Here is a 24,562-nt window from a genome sequence, read left to right as displayed (position 1 = left end):
ATTGTGTTCATTGTTGAACTAACTGTACCATGGGAGGCAGCAGTTGGTGAGGCATATGAGCGCAAGCATCTGAGGTATGCGGACATAGCAGCCGAGGCAGAGCAGCGCGGCTGGCGTGCCCGAGTACTACCAGTTGAAGTCGGGTGCAGAGGTTTTGTTGCTACATCCACAACCAAGCTCCTGAAAGGAATGGGATTGAGAGGTCAGGCCTTCCGGTGGGCTGTCAAATCACTGTCTGATGCTGCTGAACGAAGTAGCAGGTGGATATGGTTCAAGAGAAAGGACCCAAACTGGGCTGCTAAATGACATCGAGGGGTAAAAGCAGAGGGGGGCACACCTGGGACGCCAGATGTCGCCGTTGAGCCCTCCGGAGGTGTCGTGGGCCTATCAACGAAACACCAATGAAGGAGGGTGCCCACCTGAAGACCCCAGTGAAGCTTTTGCCCCTAACCCCCCACTCAACACTAAGTGCTGATTAATCTGAGGGATTGTATTACCTAGTCCTATGAGCTATACTCTATTCTTGGGTCACTATTTGATAATATATCGATTTTTTTTCAATTCGATTCGATTCTTGATTCAAAAATGATATTTTTTCGATTCAAAATGATTCTGTATTCATTCAATACATAGGATTTCAGCAGGATCTACCCCAGTCTGCTGATATGCAAGCAGAGTAGTAGATTTAAAAAAAAAAAGCTTTTATAATTGTAAAGGACAATATTTTATCAACTGATTGCAATAATGTAAATTTGTTTGAACTATTAAACGAACCAAAAATATGACTTATTTTATCTTTGTGAAAATATTGGACACAGTGTGTTGTCAAGCTTATGAGATGCGATGCAAGTGTAAGCCACTGTGACACTATTGTTCTTTTTTTTATTATCATAAATGTCTAATGATAATGTCAATGAGGGATTTTTAATCACTGCTATGTTGAAATTATAACTAATATTGATACTGTTGTTGATAATATTCTTTTTGTTTCGCTACTTTTGGTTTGTTCTGTGCCGTGTTTGTGTCTCCTCTCAATTGCTCTGTTTATTGCAGTTCTGAGTGTTGCTGGGTCAGGTTTGGTTTTGGAATTGGATTGCATTGTTATGGTATTGCTGTGTAGTGGTTTGTTGGATTGTTCTCAAAGTTTTTTCACCGAGTGCCAACTTCAAAAAACGCTTGGCACCCCAAGTACCACCTTATATTGACCAACATTAAGATTTAGTAGCATAGTAGACCTAATTACTCATCAAAAACAAGCATAAATAATAAATTTTTGGCCACTACATTTACACACAGTTTGAACAGTAACACTCTGTGTATAGGAAAATAAAACCTTGTATTTTAATCAAGTGATTGTTTGGCGTATCACTAGATGGAGCCCGCATACTACTAGTGGTACACGTACAGTACCACAGTTGGAGAATAACTGACCTAGAGGATGTAAGTTGTAGGAGACGGTCAGCAAAAAGTTTCTCTACCAAGCTCACCCTACCACCATTATCCATGTCACCGCACTGCAGGTGTATGCACTCACTGTATTGAAGTACAGCATTGTAATCTGGTATGCATGTCCGAAATAAAATGAACTGAACTGAAAAACACCAGGCCCACAGTGCAACCCACAACCAACCAGTGTAGTGCTCAAGTGGCCAACCACATACATGCACAATTTATGGGCTTGCAAATATGGCTTTTACTCTAAGCATATTGCTGTTGCTCCACACCTATCTACCACATTCTTAAAATATGTGTTTGATACGTATTTGACGAGTAATACATGTTTTTCAGTTGTTAAAACAAAATTCTGGTCAAACTCTGTAATACTATCCAAATCATTTTAAGTGGCATAGGTCCTCATGCAAAAACACACATATCCACACACAGTGAAAGGAAGGACAACTACGCCTGAAGATATGCATGCTAACTGGAGTTATTCAGGTGACAAGCAAGCTGACATAGTAATGTGTATGGGAGCTGGACGTATTGGAATTTATAGAGCAAACAGTATTTTAAAATATTGTATATGTATGTATGTATGTATGTATATATATATATATATATATATATATATATATATATATATATATATAGTGTGTGTATGTATGTATATATGTATATATATTTGTATATATATGCATATATATGTATATATATATATATATATGTGTATATCCATCCATCCATCCATTTCTACCGCTTATTCCCTTTCGGGGTCGCGGGGGGCGCTGGCGCCTATCTCAGCTACAATCGGGCGGAAGGCGGGGTACACCCTGGACAAGTCGCCACCCCATCGCAGGGCCAACACAGATAGACAGACAACATTCACACTCACATTCACACACTAGGGCCAATTTAGTGTTGCCAATCAACTTATCCCCAGGTGCATGTCTTTGGAAGTGGGAGGAAGCCGGAGTACCCGGAGAGAACCCACGCAGTCACGGGGAGAACATGCAAACTCCACACAGAAAGATCCCGAGCCTGGATTTGAACCCAGGACTGCAGGAACTTCGTATTGTGAGGCAGACGCAGTAACTCCTCTGCCACCGTGAAGCCCTATATGTGTATATATATGTATATATATATATGTGTGTATGTATTTATACATATATATGTATGTGGGCTTCACGGTGGAAGAGGGGTTAGTGCGTCTGCCTCACAATACGAAATTCCTGCAGTCCTGGGTTCAAATCCAGGCTCGGGATCTTTCTGTGTGGAGTTTGCATGTTCTCCCCGTGAATGCGTGGGTTCCCTCCGGGTACTCCGGCTTCCTCCCACCTCCAAAGACATGCACCTGGGGATAGGTTGATTGGCAACACTAAATTGGCCCTAGTGTGTGAATGTGAGTGTGAATGTTGTCTGTCTATCTGTGTTGGCCCTGCGATGGGGTGGCGACTTGTCCAGAGTGTACCCTGCCTTCCGCCCGATTGTAGCTGAGATAGGCGCCAGCGCCCCCCGTGACCCTGAAAGGGAATAAGCGGTAGGAAATGGATGGATGGATATATGTATGTATATATGTGTATATATATATGTATATACAGTATATATATATATATATATATATATATATATATATATATATATATCCATCCATCCATTTTCTATATATATATATATATATATATATATATATATATATATATATATATAATGGCTGCGAAACTTTTGGTGTCCCACGATTCGATTCAATATCGATTCTTGGGGTCGCTATTTGATAATATATCGATTTTTTTTTTTTCAATTCGATTCGATTCTCGATTCAAAAACAATATTTTTTCGATTCAAAGTGATTGGATTTCAATACATAGGATTTCAGCAGGATCTACCCCAGTCTGCTGATATGCAAGCAGAGTAGTAGATTTAAAAAAAAAAATGCTTTTATAATTGTAAAGGACAATGTTTTATCAACTGATTGCAATAATGTAAATTTGTTTTGACTATTAAACGAACCAAAAATATGACTTATTTTATAATTGTGAAAATATTGGACACACAGTGTGTTGTCAAGCTTATGAGATGTGATGCAAGTGTAAGCCACTGTGACACTATTGTTCTTTTTTTTATTATCATAAATGTCTAATGATAATGTCAATGAGGGATTTTTATTCACTGCTATTCAATATTCAGTATTCTGTCAATAACTAAACATGACCGCTAAAATTGGTAAATCCAATGGTCAACAAAATGTTCTAAATATAGTTCTGACCATGTGTACATGCAATCCCTGCAAAGTCACCATGTTGATGGGGTGTTGGTAGATGTATTTTTATCAAGCTACAACACATCAGGCACATGGCATTGGGTCAGGCATAATAAAATATCAGTCTTGTCATGTCTTGTCCATTCAAAAAATGCTATGCTGCTCTATTTCAAGGGAGTAGTCATGAAAGATAATGACCCTTGTGCAATGTGTAAGATTTTAACATCCAGAACAAAGATTTACAATAATGACATTTCCTCGACAGGCCTGTTTCCCCCCAGACCAAGACTTTCACAATGTTGATTTGGCCTTGAAGAGCCTCAAATGTTACAATCAAATCAGTCTAGTATTCTATGTGGAAAAAGTTAACATTGGTTGTGGTTGAGTACAAATAAGAGTGTTTTATTGATACAGTAGTTAAGCATTTTGATAAATTTGATAATTACTTGAATGAAGGCTGATGGTAACACATGAGTTTGTCTAACAAATCTAAAATTGTATCTGCATTCTGATTTTTTAAGCGTTTCATGGCCATCTGTCCCAAGCCTTGATTGTGTATATTAAATGTTTTACTGTGTCAATGCAGTTATTAAAATCGCTTCAAAATAAGTTTGATCAAAATATTGCTGTTTGAATCAGAGCTATTACCAGCTTTGTTACAGTATTTTGTAGTCAAAGACAGAAAGGGGTGGTGGTTGCATAGTGACTGACGTGCAGTCAGGTAAATCAGAGCATACAAAAAAAAAACATCCACTAATCCATTTTCTACCACTTTTGGTAAGTTGCCAACTTATTGTAGGGTCAACTCAGATAGAAAGACAACCATTCACACTCACATTCACACACCAGGGCCAATTTTATTTTAGTGTTGCAAAAAAATTGCACATTTCCTGGGCAAATACAGGCCTGTGACCTAAGACTAGTCTGCGTGAGCCAGGTCTACACTCTGACTGTGCAATCCTTCAAAAGCTGAGTTGGATGAGGTGTGCATGTTTCTGTCTGTCAACAATATGTTTTCAGAAACCTTTTGATACACCATGCCTTTCTACAGCATGTGGAATGACTTTAACTGTAAGTATGATATCATTATTTGTAGTTAATAAACTGCAGACAAATGTCATACGGCGAGTTTGATTGATTGATTGATACTTTTATTAGTAGATTGCACAGTACAGTACATATTCCGTACAATTGACCACTAAATGGTAACACCCGAATAAGTTTTTCAACTTGTTTAAGTCGGGGTCCACGTTAATCAATTCATGGTACAAATATATACTATCAACATAATACAGTCATCACACAAGCTAATCATTATAGTATGTACATTGAATTATTTACATTATTTACAATCCGGGGGGTGGGTGGGGAGCTTTGGTTGATATCAGAACTTCAGTCATCAACAATTGCATCAACAAAGAAATGTGGACATTGAAACAGTGTAGGTCTTATTTAGTAGGATATGTACAGGGGTGGGTGGGGAGCTTTGGTTGATATCAGAACTTCAGTCATCAACAATTGCATCAACAAAGAAATGTGGACATTGAAACAGTGTAGGTCTTATTTAGTAGGATATGTACAGCCAGCAGAGAACATAGTGAGTTCAGATAGCATAAGAACAAGTATATACATTAGAAGTACATTTGAGTTGTTTATAATCCGGGGAGATGGGATGTGAATGGAGGAGGGTATTAGTAAAGTGTTGAAGTTGCCTGGAGGTGTTGTTTTAGAGCAGTTTTGAAGGAATATAGAGATGCACTTACTTTTATACCTGTTGGGAGTGCATTCCACATTGATGTGGCATAGAAAGAGAATGAGTTAAGACCTTTGTTAGATCGAAATCTGGGTTTAACGTGGTTTGTGGAGCTCCCCCTGGTGTTGTGGTTATGGCGGTCATTTACGTAAAGGAAGTAGTTTGACATGTACTTCGGTATCAAGGAGGTGTAGCGGATTTTATAGACTAGGCTCAGTGCAAGTTGTTTTACTCTGTCCTCCACCCTGAGCCAGCCCACCAGGTGCACAGTACTTCGTGCCAAAGAGACTTTCCAGAATAAGGAGTTACAACAAAGTCACAGAGTTTTACTGGCCAAGGATAGGTGAATCAATGTCTTACTCAAAGGTAAAACCGCAAATGTTTTGGGAGAGATGTGCCAATAACGGGATTTGATAGGGGGCCATTATTTGTTGTTATTTTAACCGATCAGCGATTAGCTGATGAACAACCAAAATTGCTGATCTTTATTTACTTCAGCTGTGTCCCAGTGTTTACATGCTAAGATTGTACTCAAGTGAAATATCCCTTCAGAAGGGATGCATGCTCAGGGAGAGACAATTACATTTCCGGAGTCTTTGTTTCAGGCGGGTGCATGTCTTGCCAGAACACTGGTTCAAATTAGAGAGCAAGCTGCAACACATGTGTTGTCTACAACAGTGCGAATCAACGTCTAAGATACTAATCTTCCCCACTATGGTGGAAAATAAACTGTATCGTTATTATTAAAGGACAAAAGAAAACGTAACAGTTAAGTATGCTATTCACACACACCCGGCAAGACAATACAAGAAGCTAACTGCTAAAACGTCAATGTAAAGTGGGGGTGTGGATACTATCAATACCAGGTATACTATCAGTACGTATACAATACTAAAGTGATTAAATCAATATTTTTTTTTCTCTTATTCTCATCGTTACAAATAATCTTTTGGTTGTTTATTGTTTACAAACTCAGGGAGTCAGTCTATGAATACAGGAATGGGGTTTGAGGGCAAAACCCAAATTACTTAAATTTAAGTGCCAATAGTATTTTTTGCTTTTTAGTTATTGTGCACCAGCCACTTTATTTTAGTAAGTATATATGTAGCAATCAACACCACAAATGTAATACACCATCTGATTTACAACAAAACTACCAAATTACTGGCCATAGAACATTTTCAGTTCTATAATTTATTGTCAAAGTATCGGATCAGGACTCAGTCGGAAATGTTGATTGGGGTATCCCTACTTTTTAGTTTCACAAATAAATACATTGGTTTAAGAAGTATTTGCAAACGTTTTGAGTCATTAAGTGAATTATTATGTTTTGTTTCTTGCTATCCTCTAAATCAGTGGTTCTCAAATGGGGGTACACGTACCCCTTGGGGTACTTGAAGGTATGCCAAGGGGTACGTGAGATTTTTTTTGAATATTCTAAAAGTAGTAACAATTCTAAAATCCTTTATAAATATATTTATTGAATAATACTTCAAAAAATATTAATGTAAGTTCATAAACTGTGAAGAGAAATGCAACAATGCAATATTTAGTGTTGACAGCGAGACATGTTCCATAAATATGGTTTATGTTTAAAATATTATTTTTTTGTGAAGAAATGTTTAGAATTAAGTTGATGAATCCAGATGGATCTCTATTACAATCCCCAAAGAGGGCACTTTAAGTTAATGATTACTTCTATGTGTAGAAATATTTATTCATAATTGAATCATAGGCGCCAGCGCCCCCCGCGACCCCAAAAAGGGAATAAGCGGTAGGAAATGGATGGATGGATGAATCACTTGTTTATTTTTCAACAAGTTTTTAGTTATTTTTATATATTTTTTTCCAAATAGTTCAAGAAAGACCACTACAAATGAGCAATATTTTGCACTGTTATACAATTTAATAAATCAGAAACTGATGACATAGTGCTGTTTTTTACTTCTTTATCTCTTTTTTTCAACCAAAAATGCTTTGCTTTGATTAGGGGGTACTTGAATTCAAAAAATGTTCACATCACTGAAAAAAGGTTGAGAACCACTGCTCTAAATGAGCAACCTGTATTAATGATGACAGCACAATATTTCAATATTTGAAAAAAGAATAGTGCTTCATCAGAAATTAACCTCACCACGTCACTGGTCATATTGTATGAAGGTTTGGTCATCAAGCGTTTCCCACACTTTGTATACTTTAGGTTTAGAGCTAACCTCTCTAATAGCAACACTGCCAGGGGTATGTTGAGTTAGCAACCGACACGGTGTCTGAGAATGTGTGTGCAGGTTGCGGGGTTTTGCTCCGCTAGGAATGTGGTTAGAAACTTAAAAGCCTACAGAAGTTGCCAAAACCACTATGTTCTTCATACCAAAGAAAGAAGCGAACATCACCCCTTAACAAACATTTGTTGTTAGTCTCTTCTTGTAAAGCAACAGTCTTGCTGTTTGATTCCTGTTCTCATTGTCTCTGACTGACCTACCTTTAAATGTTGAATTCCTTCAGTAATCAACATGCTTGTACTGAATTCCACAATTTTTTGTAATCCTCCACCAAATGTTTCTGTGTTCTTAGACACATGCTCACTGCTGGTTTAATGTCCCACATATGCGCCATTATTTATCTTGTGTTCATTGTCACCAGGTGAGGTTGATGCTCTTCTCCCAGAAAATTCCTTCAAGGACTCCAAATATGAGTTTGGTAATATTGGACTGGCGCTCTACAGTGGCCTTTTTGCCTACGGTGGCTGGTATGTGTCATCAAATAGTGAAATCCATACATCAAATTTTATTGTTAATAAAAGTAGGATATAAGCCGTTTTACATCCCACATCTGCTCACAACTACTTACATTCTGTAAGTTGTAAATAAAGCCACATCATAAATATTAATGACAGAGGTCTTTCTTCCTCTCTTCTATCCAGGAATTACTTGAATTTCGTCACAGAGGAGATGATCGAACCTTACAAGTAAGTCATTGCTTGAATATCATAATGTCATGTAAGCCGTAGAAAATAAATTAATAAAATATGTGAGTGTGCCAATTACATTTATTGTATTTTTTATTTTCCAGAAACTTGCCTCGAGCCATCATCATCTCTTTGCCAATTGTGACAGCGGTATACGTCCTCACCAATCTGGCGTACTTCACCACCCTCTCCCCAGAACAAATGTTCAACTCCGAGGCTGTGGCTGTGGTAAGTGCTTGAACAGTAGGTAACTATTGTTATTCTTGACATAACCTTTAGATGGTGTTTCAGTTGTAATCCTGGTGAATTATTCTGACTTGTGGTTACTGTGCAGCATTTCTGGAAAGTGTTCACGGAGAAGGAACCATCACTATTTACATCCACACCACATAATCTCTTATATTATAGTACCAAATTTGGCATCCGGATCCACCTGTGTACACGCACCATGCATCCGGTACTGAGAAGAGAAAGCGGCACTTAACACAATCTTTAAAAATCGCTGTGTCTTAAGTTATAAATGTTACCAAAAATAGTTATCCGTTCATAGAAGACTTTTTAGCACCTTTTTATTGTGTCAAAACAGTGCCAAAAAACAACGCACTGCATGCATGTGTCCTCTCTAAACTCGAGGACTCATTTTGTACACACAGAGGAGAAGCAAGTGTAAAATTAGTTTTTATGTCATGCCTTGACTGTTTTGGCTTGCAATGTCTAACTCTTTCTCCACGCACGCAACATTTCTCCCCTTTGGCACTTAGGGGCGGGTATTGAATGCACGTGTGAACTGTGTCCATTATTAAAAAAAAGGAGTCTACAACCATTAAAACCAATACAATGACACAAATTGGAACACATTGCGTAATCAGATACCTTTTATCCTAAAAAAAAGTAGGTCTATGCAATTACCTGGGGAGCATATATTCAGAAAAATATTTTTTCAGAAGAAAATAAGGTATGTTTAATGAAGTTCAACATACCTTAAGTTAAGTTGTTAAAGGCTGTTGTAAAAGAGTCATCGTTAATAGGTTGCAGTGTAGAATTTAATATAGGAATGACAATAAACACTAATATTGGCTTTTTTTGTATAAAGACTAATCTTCAGAAAGGAAACACAACAGGTTCTCTCAAAATGTCTTTGAGCAGGAGACAGTAGGTGTTTAAAGTGACCAATCATAAAGGAGGGAAGTTGCTTGGGAGCGTATTCAAGGCCCGCTCTTAAGTGTCAAAAGATGGAACATGTGAGGAAAGAAACATGGCAAGCATACTAAATGGAATCATATTTGGTGTCAAGAAATAAAAAAATGTGTACAAATGTGAAATTCCCTACATCTTACAATAACTTGGTATGCAACAAGTTATTATTACTATTATTATTATTTAATGACCTACCATAAGTTTGTCCATCTAAAATAATTTGGCAGATGCACGCAGACGATGCTGTTCTGTATGTCCATGCGAAAAATTGTCATAATAATAATCAGATGCAGTGTCAGAAGTATCAAGTTGATTGCAACTCTTCCATTTACACTTTATTGTTTCCAACTCACGGTGGCAGAGGGGTTAGTGCGTCTGCCTCACAATACGAAGTTCCTGCAGTCCTGGGTTCAAATCCAGGCTTGGGATCTTTCTGTGTGGAGTTTGCATGTTCTCCCCGTGAATGCGTGGGTTCCCTCCGGGTACTCCGGCTTCCTCCCACTTCCAAAGACATGCACCTGGGGATAGGTTGATTGGCAACACTAAATTGGCCCTAGTGTGTGAATGTGAGTGTGAATGTTGTCTGTCTATCTGTGTTGGCCCTGCGATGAGGTGGCGACTTGTCCAGGGTGTACCCCGCCTTCCGCCCGATTGTAGCTGAGATAGGCGCCAGCGCCCCCCGCGACCCCGAAAGGGAATAAGCGGTAGAAATGGATGGATGGATGGATGTTTCCAACTCTGTGTGCATGTTTTTCTCTAAAACAACCAAGTATTGCTACTGATCCAGATGTATTTGCATTTGGAGCAAAATGTAGAGTAGTCCAAGATTTTTAGTATTTATGAGTTGTGCTAGATTTACAGTTATCGTTTAACCAGCAGGTTAAAAAAACGTTGAATAAAACCAAATTTAACATAGCAAATTTCAGATATATAAAAAAAATTTAACAACAAACTCCAATAAATTGTAATTAAAATAAACAATTATACACTATTTAAATGACTGTTTCACAAACTGGACACTGACAAATAAAGACACACATAATTGGTGCAAGTTATTTGTAAAAAAAAAACAAAAAAAAACAAACATTAAAAGTATGAATGAAAGCCCCATAATGTATCATCATTGCAGAATACTTGAGAAATACAATCTACGGTACTCAATTGGGAAAACTTAATCAAGTATGCTGATTCAGTTTCTGTATATACATACAATTGTTTACTACCTAGCACCACCTCCTCTAAACACTTTGCAAAGAGGAAGGCCAACAAGACAACTAGGCCCTGCTCCAGAGGGGACATGTTGGTGTCGTTTAGAGAAAATGTGTTTAGGCAACTCTCATTTTCCTATCGAGCCTGTCCAAACTATCCAGTCTAATGGAAAAACAAAAGGCAAGAATAATAACCACAAATTGCTGAATGTTTACCGTGTAGCAGTGTTTTGCTTTTTTGAATTTATTACAGTGTTATTAACATAGATAACATTTTATTGACATACTGTTTGTCTTGAAGGATTTTGGCAATACCCACCTGGGTCCGATGGCATGGATCATCCCGGTGTTTGTGGGGCTGTCCTGCTTTGGTTCTGTCAACGGGTCTCTCTTCACGTCATCCAGGTAATCCACTTTTATATATAAACATTTTCTCAATAAAATGAGTAAATTAAGTGGTGTCCAAATGCGAAGTATCATGTAGTATTATGAACATCTTGTTTAATTTGTAGGTTATTCTTTGTGGGCTCACGGGAAGGTCACCTGCCCTGTCTGTTGTCAATGATCCATCCAACCCTAATGACCCCACTTCCTTCTCTTCTATTCACTGTGAGTATAGTCAAATGACCACTGTGCACACTATTAATCAACTGCCTTAATTATCTGTTTAAATCAGGTACATATATCAAAATAAATGATCAATTGATCTGTTTTGTATTATACATTACTAAAACTAAAAGACATTGTAGAATTGAATACACTATTAATGATGTTCAAAGCGAGAAATAAAGTTCTTCCGAAGGACATACAAAAGTTATTTGTGTTCACATCTGAAGATGAGAACCACAGAAGACCGTATGACTTTAAACATCCAAGAGTGCGAACAAATTTGAAACAAATGTGCTTGTCTGTTGTTGGTGTGAAAGCATGGAATTCTCTAAACAAAGACTTAAAAAGCTGTAAGAATATATTTGTTTTTAAAAAGAGTTACAAAAAGAGAAAACTGAAATTATATCAAACTGAGTTTTGATTTAGATTGGACGTGTCATTGTGTTTAAAGGAAAATGGAAAAGTATGTTGGAGTTTGGGTGTTGGTGGAGGGAACAGTTATAATTCATCTAAAATACTGTAATTTGTGTTAAAAAAAAGGGGCAGATAAATATAAGAATATAATTCTTCCATCTGCTCCTTTCTGATCATGGAAATGTATAAGAAAGAAAAACAAAAAAAACAATGACAGTGTCAATTGTACGTGGCTTGTAAATATGCATTTTCATGAAAGGAATAAAATAAATGATGATGATGATACATTCAGGCACTTCCGTTTCATGCATCAAGCGGTGCGGATATGTAGCTTACCAAAGTCGTACTAAAACATTTTGACAGATTTTGTAAAAATGTAATTAAGGAATGTTCTATATTCTCAATGAAACATCAAAGTTTTGGGTTTGCTTGCTAATCTGTACTTTCCAGCGTAATTTACTAAACAGGGGGCGTCAACCTGCAGTCCACTCCTATTACACTTATCATTAAACACAGCTGCGAGCGCAACCAGGATTAATATGAACATTAGGCGCAGCGGGTTATAAGGCGCACTGTCAATTTTTGACAAAATGAAAGGATTTTAAGTCTGATGAATATGGTGCTTGTTTTTGTTACAATATAGGTTCTCACACATCCTGGACAACCTAGAAAATGGTTGACATATTTTGCAGTCATGGAAAACTTATGGCAAATGTGAAACAAAATCAAAATCCTGGAAAAGTATTTTTCTTCCCCTGCTTTGTAAGTGAAGTGAAGTGAAGTGAATTATATTTATATAGCGCTTTTCTCAAGTGACTCAAAGCGCTTTACATAGTGACACCCAATATCTAAGTTACATGTAAACCAGTGTGGGTGGCACTGGGAGCAGGTGGGTAAAGTGTCTTGCTCATGGACACAACGGCAGTAACTAGGATAGTACAAGCGGGAATCGAACCTGCAACCCTCAAGTTGCTGGCACAGCCACTCTACCAACCGAGCTATGAAATGTGTTAAAAGTTTTGCGCATGTACTGTCTGTTGTAACCTTATCTTCTGGGCAACATTGACGCACAGCATTTCTTTTTAAAGACTATTCATTTTGTTGTTAATTTCCAATAAAAGTTTAACAGAGTATAGATGCGCACAGAGACCCCAACGTAGAGGTGGACCTTAAATTGAAAAGAGCAGGTAGTGAACATCTGTTACACCTTCTTTTGAAAAACTGGCATTTATTTTTCCCACTGTTGTTGGCATTAAATAAATGTGATTTAACGTGGTGAGATGAGCATTGCAGCTGTCAATCAGTCAATTTGACTTTATTTTACTTTTAAACTAGCAATTTTGAATGTGATTTTTTTTGTGTTTGACAACTGTAGGTATCATATATGTAAAGCAAACTTAAATGAAACAAAGCAACTTTTTCTGTGATTTTTTTGAAAATATATCCATAGTTTTAGAAGAAGCGCAAAAGAGAAATGAACATTGCATTGAATCTCCACTTTTAGCTCGGTAGCTAGCATGCTCGTCTTTCATGTCGGACGACCGAGGTTCGTGTCCTGAGCGGAACAGAAAAAGCCCAAACTTTACATTGGTGCCATGACCTGGATGAGAGTGACGTTCAGAAGGGTGAGTGTAACGGAGGCCAGCCTGTGTGGATGGGCCTTGTGTACATTGGTAAACCTCACTCCCTGACTACCTCAAGAGCAGTGCTGGCTATCGGGTTGATATAGCTTGTTTTTAACTCGATAGCTGGCACACTCGTCCCTCATGCCGGACAACTCAGGTTCGAGTCCTGGGCGGAACAGAAAAAGCAGGGACCGAGTCAGGCAGGTTTCAAATGCATTATTCCATGATAACTTTGTCATTATTATTTGTCATCAAATGCCCGACTGATAAAAATAGAAACGATTTGGATAAATACAAGTTACAACTCTAGAAAAAAACACTTCCAAAGAATGAGGGGGACAGGGAAATATGTTAGTGTATGACGTGATAACATGTCTCTGGAGTGGCTAAAAAATGTCAAAGTATTGAAATAAATTATATATGAAAATCGTTTTAGGAAAAGAGTACAATTCTAAACTGTTATTTTTCTTCTACATTCAAACAGATCAGTAAGTACCGTATTTTTCAGAGTATAAGTCGCTCCGGAGTATAAGTCGCACCTGCCGAAAATGCATGATAAAGAAGGGAAAAAACATTTATAAGTCGCACTGGAAAATAAGTCGCATTTTTGGGGGAAATTTATTTTATAGAACCCAACACCAAGAATATACATTTGAAAGGCGATATGAAATAAATAAAGAATAGTGAACAACAGGCTGAATAAGTGTACGTTATATGACGCATAAATAACCAACTGAGAAGGTGCCTGGTATATTGACGTAATATATTATGGTAAGAGTCATTCAAATAACTAAAACATATAGAACATGCTGTACATTTACCAAACAATATGTCACTCCTAATTGCTAAATCCGATGAAATCTTATGTGTCTAGTCTCTTACGTGAATGAGCTAAATAATATTATTTGATATTTTACGGTAATGTGTTAATAATTTCCGACATAAGTCGCTCCTGAGTATAAATCGCACCCCCGGCCAAACTATGAAAAAAAAATGCGACTTATAGTCCGAAAAATACGGTATTAGGTATTAAGTAAGCATTATTAATGAGCTGTTTTAAACAGGAAGTGCTTCGGTGAAAAGATTACTCATTCCTGCAGTGTGCATATTTTATGTCGCTCGACTTTTCCGTCATGTCTTACTTTGTAGTCCGATTTCCCATCAAGGTAAAGTCACCAACGTACTGTTTAGTGTCATCCAAATTGACTCGTATGCTTCTGCCGTCTGGCACTATATCCATCCATCCGTCCATCCATTTTCTACCGCTTATTCCCTTTTGGTATCGCGGGGGTCGCTGGCGCCCATCTCAGCTGCATTCGGGCGGTAGGCGGGGTAGACCCTGGACTAGTCGTCACCTCATTGCAGGGCCAACACAGATAGACAGACAACATTCACACTCACATTCACACACTAGGGCCAATTTAGTGTTGCCAATCAACTTATCCCCGGGTGCATGTTTTTGGAAGTGGGAGGAAGCCGGAGTACCCGGAGGGAACCCACGCAGTCACTGGGAGAACATGCAAACTCCACACAGAAAGATCCCGAGCCTGGGATTGAATCCAGGACTGCAGGACCTTCGTATTGTGAGGCAGACGCACTAACCCCTCTGCCACCGTGAAGCCTGGCACTATATCATCAACTGCATTTGTGCATGCCAAATAGCACTACTTGAAATGTGTTTCAGATTTTAGATTTAGATTTAATGGTCACTGTGGGGAAATTCATTTTCACTGACCGTACATTTAAACAATAAACGTTACACATCACGGACAAAAAAATAGCAAAATTACATCATACATGAACAACACATTTACAGGCTTGTCAGACAGGTCGGCCGGGCCTGCTGTTTGGGGCGACTATAGCTGCAGGGATAAGGCTTTTCCCGAGGCGGGCCCTCAGGAATTTGATAGTTCTGTACATGCATCCAGATGGTAGTGGGATGATGTATTGGTGTAGTGGGTGAGTGATTTCCTGGACTATTGTGTTTGCCAGTGTTGCCATTCTGTGCTGTATATGGGTTAATTATTTTTTTTTACTCAGTGGAATCATCTGCATTAATACACAAATTTTGACGGAAACTAATTTTTCACATTTTTTGTTATCTCCTTTTTGCTAGTGTCTGATGACGCTGCTCTACGCCTTCTCCAACGACATCTTCTCCGTCATCAACTTCTTCAGCTTCTTCAACTGGCTTTGCATTGCCATGGCGATTGTTGGGATGATGTGGCTCCGTTATAAGAAGCCTGACCTCGAACGGCCAATAAAGGTGAACCCATTTGATAAACATCCATCCATCCATCCATCCATCATCTTCCGCTTATCCGAGGTCGGGTCGCGGGGGCAACAGCCTAAGCAGGGAAACCCAGACTTCCCTCTCCCCAGCCACTTCGTCTAGCTCTTCCCGGGGGATCCCGAGGCGTCCCCAGGCCAGCCGGGAGATGTAGTCTTCCCAACGTGTCCTGGGTCTTCCCCGTGGCCTCCTACCGGTTGGACGTGCCCTAAACACCTCCCTAGGGAGGCGTTCGGGTGGCATCCTGACCAGATGCCCGAACCACCTCATCTGGCTCCTCTCGATGTGGAGGAGCAGCGGCTTTACTTTGAGTTCCACCCGGATGGCAGAGCTTCTCACCCTATCTCTAAGGGAGAGCCCCGCCACACGGCGGAGGAAACTCATTTCGGCCGCTTGTACCCGTGATCTTATCCTTTCGGTCATTTGATAAACATGCTAAACAAATTTTTTGTCGGAGAATGGCTTGGCAATATGGCATACAATATATATTGCAATATGCTGTATTAAGGGTGTAATGATTGATCGATGTATTGATAGATGGATTTATATTCCTAAATTTCAAGTCTATCAATCTGTGCTCGGCAAGTTTGCCTTCCGAACGATAGGCATCGATCCAAGATCATTTTAAAAGGAAATCGATCAATTTTAACGATACTAAAATAGGAAAACATTGAATTTAAGAATGGCAGACTTTATATGAAGTTTAACAGTTTTAAAAATAAGGACGTTAAACATCAAGTCTATTTCGACCGTCTGTGACGCCATCAAAACAATAATGGGGGAAAACTATGATGGCTGAGAAAGGTCACAATTAAGGCAAACGCCACAAAATAATATCGTTATTAAATGTGCATATGGCAGCCTCCAGCGATAACAATCTATATCACAATATATTATTTGGTTTATGAATTATAATAATCATTTCAAAATGGGTTTCAAAGACTCCTAATTTGGAGTCCAAATGCGGTAACATATTGTGTTATTTCCAGTGGTATTATTTTGTCAATATTATTTTTAATCTTTTTGCTAATTTACTGTTAATATATGCTTATTTTGTGTTGTAACATGCTTCTATCTACATTTCTGGTAAACAAACTAAGCACTTATTCTTCTGTTGTTTGGACACGTTGCATTAGTTTTGGGTGATACTTTAAAGTTGGGTTTGAATCTAATACCAAGTAGTTACAGAACCAGTATTGGCCACATTAACGACAATACTTGCAATTTTCAAGATCATTGACCGATTAAATTTTGGATCGTAATCAGACAAAAATACAGGATCGCAGTGTATGAATATCAATTTAGATATTAAAATCATATCCATATTCCCTTTTATTACATAAAATAGTTTGAGAGAATCGTGGCAAAATAACTATACCTAAGCAAAAACAACTATTGGCTCTGATTAAATCATTACTTTTATTTTACTCTATTATGTCCTAAATTTGTAAGCAATACCAAAAATGACAAAAAGATTATGTGATAAGGAACAATATCACTGTAATATAGATAATATACTGATACTGGCATCGTTACTGTCGATATTTTGAATCAAGCTGCGCACCTCTGTTTACATCCAAGAGCTCTACCTTAGCGGTTAACATGGCTTATTATATCTTCCTGTGGTGTGTAGTCGATCATGTTTAGCTATTCCTTGTCTTCCAGGGATGATACTTATAAGAAACTTAGTTCCTTTGCTGTCTTGGAAGTGGACACCACATTATGTGTCAAACATGTATTACGATATGACAATAGTTTTAAAAGTTTTATTATTGGCCAAATGTATATTATTTATATCGTATATCGTCTGTATCGCACAACCCTATGTTGCAGTAACACCAACTGTTTTCAAAGGTCATCACCTTTCTTCACACTCAGATGTTGTAACCAGTAAGGGTTTGCATTTGGAGTGTAGACAGTCGATGACAATTAATTCTTACATTCAGTCCCACTCCATTTAGCTTTGGCAATCATAGACGTTTGTCTTTTGTATCACGCCGCCAACAAAGGAGCATTCATTCGAGTCGAAATTAAATGAATGAACACTGATGTGAGATTAAAGGGCAGGAGAGAAGTTGGACGCTCATCAGCTGGTGGTAGTAGCTGGTCCACTTGCTGCAGGACTCTTCAAATACAGAGAGGACCATTGTGCCATCGTTGCACTTTGTTTGCATGCGAGCATGTGAGCTTTCACATGCTACATAATGAAAATGTGAACGAGTCCATTTTTAGCGCCTCATCACTGCGCTGATTGTACTCCTCTGCCTGTTTAAGAGATACAGTATATCAGTGTGTGCGTGGTGGAACTGTTCTTTTACTCTTCGTTTCTCTGCCTGTCACATTCCTGCTGTTCACCACAGTTAGATTGGTATTGCCAAGTAAACCACCAAGAGCCACTGATCAAAGACTCCACCAGTTTAGTTGCACTTAAATGGGTCGTATTATGATTTACTTTCTACAGTTAAAACATTTCCTTGTGGTCTACATAACATGTAATGGTGATTATTTGGTCCAAATTGTACATAGATAATGTTTTAAAGACCATCTTCAAGCTTTTTTCTGACAGTCTCTTCAGGATGCGTCGTTATACGTGCCTCCACTTTGAGTGCGTTTTCTCCCCGTCAGCCATGTTGTGTTTTTTTGCGTTTCCATACGGTGTCCACTGATAGATATAAGTTAGAACTACCATATTTTTCGGAGTATAAGTCGCACCTGCCAAAAATGCCTAATAAAGAAGGAAAATAGCATATATAAGTCGCACCGGAGTATAAGTCGCATTTTGGGGGGAAATTTCTTTGATAAAACCCAACACCAAGAATAGACATTTGAAAGGCAATTTAAAAAAAATAAAGAAGAGTGAACAACAGCCTGAATAAGTGTACGTTATATGATGCATAAATAACCAACTGGGAACATGCCTGGTATGTTAACGTAACATATTATGGTGAGAGTCATTCAAATAACTATAACATATAGAACATGCTATACGTTTACCAAACAATCTGTCACTCCTAATCGATAAATCAGATGAAATCTTATACGTGTAGTCTCTTACGTGAATGAGCTAAATAATATCATTTGATATTTTATGATAATGTGTTAATAATTTCACACATAAGTCGCTCCCGAGTATAAGTCGCACCCTCGAAAAAAAAGTGCGACTTATAGTCCGAAAAATACGGTATACGCTTCTTTGTATTACAAATGGCAACAGCAGAGAAGGCATGTGCATGTACGAGCCAGTCATCCCCACTACAAAAGGATAGAGGAAAAGAAGGCACTTATTGATTACAACTTCGGACGACCTCGGCAGACTGGCGCAAAGCACTTTGGGTAAATACCATATATGGAGATATCTGCTGATGTCACAATTGGGAAAAACGTCACAAATGGGGAAAATTCCCAACGGCTCATTTGAAGTTCAAAGAAAGACAAGATTGTTTCATAAATATCTCCGCCATGCCTCCATGGTCCTGTATGTTCAAATATACAGCACTTATTCAGTTCCCAAATACACAAAAACTGGTACCAGTAGATGAAAAAAGTGGGGTTTGGACAATGGGTCCCATTTAATACTATTTGAAAGATTCACTATACGGCCAAATGTAGTGGCACTGGTGAACATTTGGTTGCTTCCATTAATTTATTATCCTTTAAAATCAAGTTTAAGTAGGCCACCACGATTGGGTGACAGCTTTCTTGGACTATTTCTCAGGATGTTCCAATTTTATGTTACAGATTCCTATATCGATCACTCATGAGTGAGATCGGCCGATACCAATACTGATCACATGTATTAACTGTGTATTGTTTTAAGTAATTATAGTGCGTGTTATTGGCCGTGTAGCAATATCAATACAATATTTAAACTACTTCTTTATTCTCCTAGATTACATACTTTTTATTACAATATACTTGTTTGATCAAAACAAAGTCAATAGTACACAATAACTAAACAATACAATCTCCTTTTAAATCCTTCGCCCTGTGTTTGCCGTCAAAGTCCCTCTGTTTCCAGGGAATTATTCCCTGTGTTTGTGAACATTGACAAAAACAACAACAAAATATTTGGATGTAATAAAAATATCGACGTTATCACTCTTGGTATTGGCGCCATCAATTCATGGATTGATCGTCCCTCTTTCTCAGACATGGACAAACTTTATTGATCCACAAGGGAAATTGTTCCACACAGTAGCTCAGTTACAAAGGATGGAAAGGGTAAGGATGGAAAGGATAAGGGCAAAAAAGAGGGCGAAAACAAAAGGTATAAAGTAGGCTAAAAATACACCATACATACATACATACATATACATTATATGTATGTGTTGTCTATTGACTGTGACACACTGACACACTAACAGTTGTTGTTATATTATCATTTTTAGACTCTCATTTTTCTACTTGTTAATTTTCCACTAATAACTTTCTTTCTGCTGTACTACATCACCAGTTTTTAAATTTTACTATGTACTTTTTTATTCAGCGTTTTAAAGCCAGCTTAGTGATTAGCTTAGCTATTAGCATGCCTGCTCCTGGCTGGATCTCTGTGGGTAACATGTTTAGCCGCATCCTCCAGTATCATAAGTATCATTACAAGATAAAGATACTTATTAGTGATTCCCAAAGCCCAAAAAAAGTCTGCGGGCTATAGAGCTTTTTCATTTCGGGCTCCAGTACTCTGGAATGCCCTCCCGGTAACAGTTCGAGATGCCACCTCAGTAGAAGCATTTAAGTCTCACCTTAAAACTCATTTGTATACTCTAGCCTTTAAATAGACTCCCTTTTTAGACCAGTTGATCTGCCGTTTCTTTTCTTTTTCTTCTATGTCCCACTCTCCTTTGTGGAGGGGGTCCGGTCCGATCCGGTGGCCATGTACTGCTTGCCTGTGTATCGGCTGAGGACATCTCTGCGCTGCTGATCCGCCTCCGCTTGGGATGGTTTCCTGCTGGCTCCGCTGTGAACGGGACTCTCGCTGCTGTGTTGGATCCGCTTTGGACTGGACTCTCGCGACTGTGTTGGATCCATTATGGATCGAACTTTCACAGTATCATGTTAGACCCGCTCGACATCCATTGCTTTCCTCCTCTCCAAGGTTCTCATAGTCATCATTGTCACCGACGTCCCACTGGGTCATTATTGTCACCGATGTCCCACTGGGTGTGAGTTTTCCTTGCCCTTATGTGGGCCTACCGAGGATGTCGTAGTGGTTTGTGCAGCCCTTTGAGACACTAGTGATTTAGGGCTATATAAGTAAACATTGATTGATTGATTGATTGACTTATGATACTAAGAAGGGCAGTTTAATTGACCTAAGAGTGATGATTATTTTTAGGTGAGCAGCTCCACACTGTGTATGGAGACACATTATTAGCTGCCGTTAAAAATAAATAGTGTCAGCTCGAGGGGATCGGCATTTGTGATAAGCATTTAAAGGCATTATTTGGCAATTGCAATCATACTATTTAACGGAAATCGTCCGAAACTGATCGGTGGCCAATGGATTGACACATTCCCAAATAGATCACATTGAAATGTAACAGCAGATTTTACATTTCTATTTATTGTGTCCTCATTTGCAGGTTAACATTCTGCTCCCGGTGTCATTCGTGCTGGCCTGTCTCTTCCTGATCATCGTATCCTTCTGGAAGACACCGCAGGAGTGTGCAATCGGGTTTGGCATCATTGCCACCGGTTTACCCGTCTACTTTGTTGGTGTGTGGTGGAAGAACAAACCCAAATGGCTGCTGAATGGAATATGTGAGTAGCAACTAGACATTTTTCGTTCGTGATTGAATCAGATCTATTGAACAGCTCTTTTATTCTTAGATGAGAGCCTATATGCAGTCGCGAGATGTTTCTTTGCGAGCCATTTTATAACCAAAACTGTCCAGACATGTGCACGCCAACCCGATTGGACTGGGAAATGAGTTAATATCAAAGGACTCGAAGTAGCGTTTGTATTCACTTTTTCAATACAAGAATTCAATTAACTTTATTGTCCTAACAGCCCACATGAGATGGTGTGAAATTTAGTACTTGAGGTCCCAGACTAAGCCCAATGAGTATAAAAAGAACCCGAGAAGTTCTTGAAATAGAACAGAAAAATAGATGACAGACCATGAATTTACCATGAATTGATTAACGTTGACCCCGACTTAAAAAAAGTTAAAAAAATGTTTCGGGTGTTACCATTTAGTGGTCATTTGTAAGGAATATGTACTGTACTGTGCAATCTACTAATAAAAGTTTCAATCAGTCAATCAAAGACTACAACAGTGTTATTTTTGACAGCATTTTTTAAATTTGGTTGTAATTAGTCTTTTAACGATAATATATATTAGTCAGATCATTAAATGGATTAAATTTTAGTCTCATTTCAATCAACTAATTTACACGTTTTACTCCACTAAAATTGCAGGGAATTTAGTCAATGAAAACGTACATTATAAAACATAAGACATTTTTAGAGTCTTGTCTTTACTTAGATAAAGTCTGAATAAAGTTAAAGTCAAGTCAAAGGAAGTAGGTGTGGAACCCAAATTCCATATTTCACAAAGGAAAGCACCTGATTGGTAACGCACTGCTGGCCCCTCTCTCACATGCTGTTGAAGAGCTATGATTGGATATCTTCCAAGCTTGTCCAATGACGAAATGTAACATGCTTGGATTTTGTTTCTGTCAACCTTTTTTAGTTGGCTAAAATGTCAATATATTTGATCATTGTCTTAGTCAATGTGCCTTTGTTTTGATTAGTTAATTTATTTTACTCAATGAAATTAACACTGACTATAGTGTAAATAAAATGTCAAACGGTGACAACAAAACCAGACTAAATAAGCCCAGCTCAGCACAGTTCGGACACATGTGCAAGATAAATGTTCCTGCTTCAGGGCCATCGTTCTCCTGTGGATTTGTAAAGTATTTCAGGTATACACACACTAGGTAGGGTGGTACAATTTGGCCTTACTTGTTATTTAAATTTTCTTCATATTTGTATATAAATACACATTATTCATATTTTTTATTAGTGTATATTTTTTTCTGAACTTGTGAGCCACAAAGTTTTTTAGGTGAACTAAATTTTGAAATAGCAATCTCAATGTCAATGCAAATGGGATGGGACATGGCACCACTTAAAGCAATGTTTACAATAAAAACTGAATTAGATAATTAATCAATGTTTCAGAATAATCCCCATCAAGAGAGAACACTTTGGGTTTACTGTGTAAATTTCAATTATCACGCCAAGAAAAAGGTGCAAATGTTGTGTATCAATGTTGACGGCTTTCACTTTTCTGTGTTTTTACAGTCTCAACCACGGTCTTTTGTCAGAAAATGATGGAAGTGGTGCCTTAGGTGTGTGGACTGCATTCACCATCACTCCAACTCTGACCTCTAACGTTTCAGCTGACAAATGTCTTCACCCGCCATGAACATTTTCACTCACTCTTGTCTCTTGTCACACACATTTAGTACAGATGAGGATTTGACTACATCTTTTGTTCTTCTATTATTGGAGAAAAATAATGATCCATTAATATATTACTGTTTTTAATAGTCAGTTTGTACATATATATATACATAGTGTATGCGTGTATGTATATATATATGTGTGTATATATATATATATATATATATATATATATATATATGTATGTGTGTGTGTATATATGTATGTATATATATATATATATGTATGTATATATATATATATATATGTATGTATGTATGTGTAAATGTATGTGTGTATATATATATATATGTATGTATATATGTATATTAATATACAGTACAATAATGTGTACATGTATAAATGTGTGTGTATTTATGTATATATATATATATATTCATACACATTTAAATATATATATATATATATTTATATAAATATGAATACATATATATCTTTTTTGTTTTTGTTTTTTTGTTTTTTAATAGAATACATGCAGACATTTGTTGATACACTATGTAGAACAAAGTAAGGTAGATCCAAGTAGTTGCCAAGTAGTGCACTCATTGCTTCAAGATGCAATTAATCAATTTTCACACAATCAATTAATTCTTAATTCATTGAATTGACCAGTCATTAAAACACTTACACACACTGACGATAACATCATTCAGGTGTTATTCTGTACAATAAAGTATTCATGTCAGTCATATTAGTTACTGACTTTACAGTACGTTGTAGAGTTTGATGTTCATCTGTGTTTTTTTGTCTTTTCTATGTTACGTCATCAGCAAAGTGTTCCTTATGTAGCAGTGAAAGCTTGGGCACAAAGTAATGCAAAACATCTGTTATTCTTCTTTCGATTTTAGAAAGTGCCGTTTTGTACTGGTTTTCTGTTGAAAAAAAAACACATGTCTGTGTCACCTATTCATTGTTGCTGAAGGGTTGTGGGTGAAATGTGAATTTTTTAGCAGTGTCCTTGCTTAAATCTAAACAAAAAAATGTCTATGGTGTGGTCTGTCTGTGGGTTAGAGGTGCATTTTGAGTTTTGGTATGTTGGCTTGCCCCTGTCAAGTCATGTCAAGCAACTATGTGAAAGGAAACATTTGTGATACATACTTGTTAAAAATGTGCACAGCAAAGGTCGAAGGGGTTTGAAGAGAGTTTCTTCCTCTGTTGTACTGGGTTTACTTGTTCTTTTTGGGTGGTGGTGGTGGGGGGCGGGGGGGGGGGGGGGTAGTTGAAGCACATTCCTCCCAGTTTTTCTAGTTTTTTGTTTTGTCTTGTTTTAATTTCTATGCACAGTTCAGAAAAAGTTAGTTTCATTACTATAGTCCTTCCTCTTCCTACA

At 37.8% G+C, this 24,562-nt stretch overlaps 1 protein-coding gene across 1 annotated transcript in view; it reads left to right on the top strand.

Moving 5' to 3' along the window:
* Window positions 1–24,147, top strand: part of slc7a5 (solute carrier family 7 member 5) — a 35,860-nt gene extending 11,713 nt beyond the window's left edge. Inside the window, exons 3-10 of the mRNA XM_061917478.1 lie at window positions 8,091–8,196; window positions 8,371–8,415; window positions 8,520–8,643; window positions 11,122–11,225; window positions 11,333–11,429; window positions 15,585–15,734; window positions 21,341–21,518; window positions 23,071–24,147. Coding sequence (XP_061773462.1) covers window positions 8,091–8,196; window positions 8,371–8,415; window positions 8,520–8,643; window positions 11,122–11,225; window positions 11,333–11,429; window positions 15,585–15,734; window positions 21,341–21,518; window positions 23,071–23,117 — 851 coding nt within the window. The 3' untranslated portion in view covers window positions 23,118–24,147. The remainder of the gene's footprint in view (window positions 1–8,090; window positions 8,197–8,370; window positions 8,416–8,519; window positions 8,644–11,121; window positions 11,226–11,332; window positions 11,430–15,584; window positions 15,735–21,340; window positions 21,519–23,070) is intronic.
* Window positions 24,148–24,562: the final 415 nt, after the last annotated feature.

The sequence above is a fragment of the Nerophis ophidion genome, linkage group LG12, assembly GCF_033978795.1.
Source record: "Nerophis ophidion isolate RoL-2023_Sa linkage group LG12, RoL_Noph_v1.0, whole genome shotgun sequence".
Classification (NCBI taxonomy): Eukaryota; Metazoa; Chordata; class Actinopteri; order Syngnathiformes; family Syngnathidae; genus Nerophis; species Nerophis ophidion.
Note: the sequence above shows the minus strand (reverse complement) of the source record. Positions and strands in the feature narration are given on the sequence as shown.